Source organism: Bolinopsis microptera, chromosome 4 (genome assembly GCF_026151205.1).
Source record: "Bolinopsis microptera isolate Bmic1 chromosome 4, MBARI_Bmic_1.0, whole genome shotgun sequence".
In the NCBI taxonomy this organism is placed as follows: Eukaryota; Metazoa; Ctenophora; class Tentaculata; order Lobata; family Bolinopsidae; genus Bolinopsis; species Bolinopsis microptera.
Window position 1 is genome coordinate 9,728,977 of NC_087075.1, and position 6,000 is coordinate 9,734,976.

General features: G+C 37.5%; 1 protein-coding gene across 7 annotated transcripts in view; it reads left to right on the forward strand.

Annotated features, from left to right (window-relative positions):
- LOC134814053 (neo-calmodulin-like) overlaps nt 1-2,913 on the forward strand; it is a 69,025-nt gene extending 66,112 nt beyond the window's left edge. For all 7 annotated transcript variants that reach the window (XM_063822046.1, XM_063822049.1, XM_063822050.1 and 4 more), the window contains 6 exons: nt 222-377; nt 762-818; nt 1,085-1,166; nt 1,510-1,589; nt 1,812-1,892; nt 2,175-2,913. In XM_063822046.1, the coding sequence (XP_063678116.1) occupies nt 222-377; nt 762-818; nt 1,085-1,166; nt 1,510-1,589; nt 1,812-1,892; nt 2,175-2,206 (488 nt within the window). In that variant the 3' untranslated portion in view covers nt 2,207-2,913. The remainder of the gene's footprint in view (nt 1-221; nt 378-761; nt 819-1,084; nt 1,167-1,509; nt 1,590-1,811; nt 1,893-2,174) is intronic.
- Nucleotides 2,914-6,000: the final 3,087 nt, after the last annotated feature.

The following is a 6,000-nucleotide window of genomic DNA, read 5'->3' on the forward strand; positions in this document are numbered from 1 at the left end:
GCTCAGCCGCTCATTACCTATAATTAAGCAAACTCCAATTTACTGTGGTCATTTCCTTCCTTAAATAGAGCTTAACATGGATAATTCTAACAAACAAAACCCCGATGTACCGCAGATTGTTCCTTTCCAAACTTCGACTAAAATATACATATTGTATAATTGTTACTTTACTTTCAGAGAAACGTTTATTTTTCATTTGTTTTAACTGGTTATATTTTCAGAACTGAGCAGACTATCCCCGAAGGACAAGGAACTGTTAATAAGCTGTGTCAGTGAGAGTCAACTAGACTCTTTTATCGAGGCATTTGAAACCTTTGATATGAACGACGACGCTAGTATATCTTCATCTGAGTTGAGAGTGGTCCTTAAGTCTCTAGGTTAGTTTATCAGTTCTTATCTCCGCTCGCGCTATCAACTAGGGGGGGGTACTAATGACTTATTATATGTAAGTCAGTCTCCCGTGGTCCACTGAGTCGAATGATCAGGAAATCCGTGATCTAGGGACCCTGCCAAAAGATCTCGAATCTTGAAAGGATACCCTTCGGTAGACATTGTAGTGCACTATAAATAATATAGCTACACAGTACACCCTACACATGCATGTGCTATTTTATCATATCTTTTCAACATGGGTAATATGTACTTCACACATGGCTTGATTATGACGATGCTAGTTGAGTAGTTGTATTGGCTCTTAACACTCGTAATTTGTATGTTAATTGATGCTTGTAAATAGCATATTAAAGTTTAAACATATTCAGGTATAGAGCCGACGGAAGATGTGTTAACTGAGATCCTCTCTGAAGTTGATGCTGATGGTAAGTGATGACCAATGAAATGCAGCATGTAAATCATCAAACTACGAAAGAGCTGTATTTTTGTTTACTTTCGCTATAATTATATCCACAAAGTTATGATAGGCGACTTACATAAATATGAAAAATAAAATAAGGAACCGATCGAAAAACATTAATTCTTATTTGTTTTAAAAACCTCTCCTTGCCTCATTCACTAATGACAGAAGGTTATACGCCCACGATTGTACACACTAATTCATGATCCCCTGTATAAATAACTCACTCAGGTAACGGCGTAGTGGATGTTCAGGAGTTTCTGATATTCATGGCCTCCAGAACATTGTACAAAGATGAGGATCAGAATATAAGGTGGGTGATGGCACATTATTTCCACCTACATTATTTCCACCTTAATTATTTCCACCTTCATTATTTCCACCTACATTGTTTCCACCTACATTATTTCCACCTACATTATTTCCACCTTCATTATTTCCACCTTAATTATTTCCACCTTCATTATTTCCACCTACATTATTTCCACCTACATTATTTCCACCTACATTATTTCCACCTTCATTATTTCCACCTACATTATTTCCACCTACATTATTTCCACCAGGGATTTGTAGTGCTAGGACTAAACTATTCAGTTCATCCATTCCTTAACAAATTGCACGTGCTAGATGATTTAATGAATGTGTATTTTCAGGGACGCGTTTAAACAGTTTGATAAAGATGGAAACGGTTATATAGATAAAGACGAACTGATATCCCTTATGGAGTCATTAGGTATCCGCATTATATACTTACTAAATTTAACTGCTCCTGATTTGCTTGACATTTTGTGATTTTGTCTTTTCTTATATCCGGTCACCGGTACGTGAGGTAATCGATATCGTTAAAATTCATGCATAATGGTGGAGTTATCATATATATCACTATACACCCACCATCTCAAGTATTATAATAGTAGGCTGAATTTCGATTAGGTTTTAACATTATGTAATTCAGGGCAGAAACTATCAGAACAAGAGATAGATGAAATGATGCAAGATGCAGACTTTGATAAGGATGGCAAAATAAGCTATCAAGGTACTTTTTATAATACTTTCATTCAACAACTTCCTTTTCTATTTATCTTATCATTACATTTCCTGCTCAGATATTTCTTCATCTCAGATATTTCATCATCTTCAATCGATTGAAAATATGGCATTTAGTTGTCTATGAGTTATGAGCCGAAACATTTCTGAATATCATTTATATGTTTTAAATATCCCCCTCCAGGATGATCTGAAAGGAACATGCTATAAATTGAACTAAATCCCCTCAAAAAGTGAAAATAAATGTGTTCATAACCTTCAATATCCCCAGAATTCTACATAATGATGAAGTTGGCATACTGAGTGAAGAACCCATTTGCACGATACTCAGATATCAGAACATAACATGAGATCACCGAACCAGTCATCACGTGACAAGAAATGAAACAAAGGACAATTTGTAATATTGCTATCATATACTGTGGTATAAACGCGGCGAAGTGTTGCCATGGTTACAATGTTGTTGAAGTTGTATTCGAGACTGGACAGATAGATTACTTATGGACGAATAAATTTCATTGCATGGACGAAGAAATGTTGTTTTCGCACAGAGAAATAAGCATCTTAAACCTCAATCTTGGGAATCCAATTCTCGATACTTTATAATGATAATAGTCCTGCTTCAGTTATCAATACTTTGTCATAATAACGACTAATAATCGTGCACATTTAAATGTTACGTAAGGTTCTATTATCATGTACACTACATGGAACGTTACAATTTCAAAACAGCAAGATTCAACATTAGGGTTAGATAGCAGATCGAAATGATTCTACACAAAAATTGTTTTCAAAAGGTCCTGCATTCCGATCAATTTTACGTTTAGCGAATAAGAGAGAATTTCTATTGGTTTTTATCGTTCAATTTGTTAATTTTAATTGACCAATAATTGTACTGTTTAACTTTAGCATCAGTTGTTTTAGCAAATGTGTTACTGAACTTCGCTACAGAATTGGTGATATCTGTTGTAAAGTTTGTTAACGTATTGTAATAATTATTTCAATCTTCACCAAGAGTTATCAATTTGTTACATAAAATAGTCAGCAATCTATCTTTATTTTTTCACATCTTTATGTTATATTTTTATATAGATGTACTTCAATTTCATCACGCAGGACTGATTACCTTTTTCAGATTTTATTCAACTATCTAAAGGTTACCTGTAACTGGGGACCCCATGCTATTATTGATTATGTTCATAATAGCGATTCGGCGGAATGACAGGCTGAGCGCCGCCCAGTAATCTAAAGGCCGCTAAATCACTAAGTGTTTGTAAAAGTCACTCAGTGTCACGTACTAATAACTGTTAAAAGAGTACACCACGCGCAAGGGCTCTGGATAGACTTAGAGCAATACCAACCGCGCTATAAGAACGCGAAAATACATCACTACTACATACTAGTAGTGCATCGCGCTACAAAAGCGCGCATGTACACAACGGTCAAAATCTAATGTGTAATCGCGCCCAAGCAACTTTTGCCCCATAATTTTTTTGCTCAGATGTGAGATGGCTTGTTTGCTCAGCTCGTCGCATTTTTTGCCTTTAGCTTTGCACTGTGCCGAACAACATGCTCAATGTTACTGGTGCACTGCTTTGTCATTCGGATTGGAAACAACGATTCAATTCATTCATCATTATTCCTAATTCATGTTTGTGAATTAACGGGTGATACTCGTAAAATATTTGTTCCATATATTAGGTCCAACTCGGCGCGCGTCCTGGTAGGTTGTAAACCTACAAGTTTGTGAACAACCTTGTATCACGTGGTGACCCCCACTGTCGCTTCACTATAGTATAGTTTTAACGATACAGGGGGAGCCGCGCACCCGTGCGCGGCGTGTCATACAACGTATGACAAACAATTTTGGAGGACTTCGCCGCTTTGACGCGCCGCACAAACTAGTATTCTTGCTTCGCAGAGCAACGATCTGGAAGGGTTGACATCGTTTAACATACGTTGCATGCCACTTTTCGCGTCATCGTCAATCAAAGTATTGCTCTAACGTACCAGAGCCCTCTGACCCTCTCGCTTGTTGTGAAACAAGCGCGTCACGCAGTACGCGTATACACATGGCTATGTGAAATCTTACTGGGCCGCGCTCAGCCTGTCATTCCGCCTAATTTCTATGAACATGATAGCCTGAGGTCCCCAGGTAATGTGAAATCAAAGTACAATTACAAAATACGAAGTACAAGTACAATTACAAATAGTATATACTTTTTGTTTTTAAAATGCTAATTTGCACGTGTAAATATAATTTAGCTTGCCATTGACAGATGTTATTCGTTTTAATTTTTTCGAAGTAGCGCGCGCCGAGCCAAACCATTATTAACGGCTGAGACTCGTAAAATATTTGTTTCAAATATTAGGACCGTCGACGAGTCCAACTCGGTGCGCGTCCTGGTAGGTTATAAACCTACAAGACCATTACCTGGGGACCTCAGCTAGGCTATTATGTTCATAAACATAGAGATTAGGCGGAATAGAGATTAGGCGGAATGACAGGCTGAGCGCGGCCCAGTAACAAGACCATTAACAATGGTCAAAGCTTGCCAGTATAATTTACCTGGCACGCCAGTCCCAATGCGCGGCGCTTTTTGGAGCTTCTCAGTTCTCGCATATATACGTGAGATCAGATCGAGCGAGCAATAGACTAGCAAGTTGTAGCGCGATGCCTTACTGGGCCGCGCCGCGCACTCAATTATGCTTCTCGCAACCACTTTGTTAAATCGGCGAAATACGCTACTGGGCCTTGCCGAGCTGCAAAGAATTGACCACGTCAATTAAACTAGCAAGCTATGTCGGTAAAAATTTATTTAATGCACGTACGCTCGCTTTTCTCACGTAAAATGCAAGAAGCTTGAAAACAGCGCCGCGCATCAGCAATTAGGATTGGTGCACCTGCAGATAGGAACAAATAATTTAGTGTTTTTTTGTAGACTTATAACCTATCAGGACGCGCGCCGAGTTGGACTCGTCGACGGTCCAAAACAAATATTTTACGAGTATCACCCGTCAAGTTTTTTTGTATCACGTCGTGACCCCCACGGCTGTTTCACTATGTAGAGTTACTACGATACAGGGGAGCCGCGCACTCGTGCGCGGCGGGTCATACAACGTATGACAAGTTTTTTTGACATACGTTGCATGCCACTTTTCGCGCGCGAAGCGCGCGCCGCCGAATATCTCTGATATTTGTGATACGTAACATGTATCAAAGTTTTTTAATGTTTAAAGATATTTATTAAACTTTTTTGTTAAATTGGTGATGAATAATCAAATTTCCTTTTTTATTGTGTTTTCCTTTTTATTGTGTTTTCCATTTACACAAACAGCAGTTTTCTTTCTTGTATCTACATGATTAGGGGTCGTCCAAATACCAGCAATCACTGAGGGAAGATTCCAAATGATTACGCTAGTGCAATTTTAACACTGTAGATATGTGCAAAAGTGATTACGGAGGGGTAAACATTTGCCTAAGAAAAAGTACGTATTATATTATGTGAACGACCCCTTACCAGAAATTTTAACAATCACATTGCATATTCATATATATATTGATAGTCAGCCACAACTGTCAGTAAAACAACGCCTTGACTTCAAATGTCGGTAAAATGTACCTTTACAGTCATCCTCAAATTATTTGTTATATAGTAATGTTGAAAGTATATATATATACATATATATAATATAGCGTAAATTTATAGATAAACATTGAGACACAGTACTATGTCATGATCTATCCTGAATCTTGATCTATCCTGAATCTTTAACTATCCTGAATCTTTAACTATTTTATCATCTAAAGGTGTGTTTTGCAACCCCAAGTTCGCTGTTCAATAAACCGAAAAATCTTTCAATATAAGAATTAAATCAATAATTTCATTTTACTTTTAAACAACGGCCAACAAGTGGGAATGTGCTACAACTTAAAATAAAGCCCTTTTCGTCCACGGTACTGACAAAATAATTTTTTGATGATCGATTGGCCATGTCAGGCACTGCCATCAAAATTGATAACATTTCTGCTAGTGAAGAGAAGGGTAGCACTGTGAAATTAGGTGATAGATTTTTTCTTAATTCACTTTTTTCGT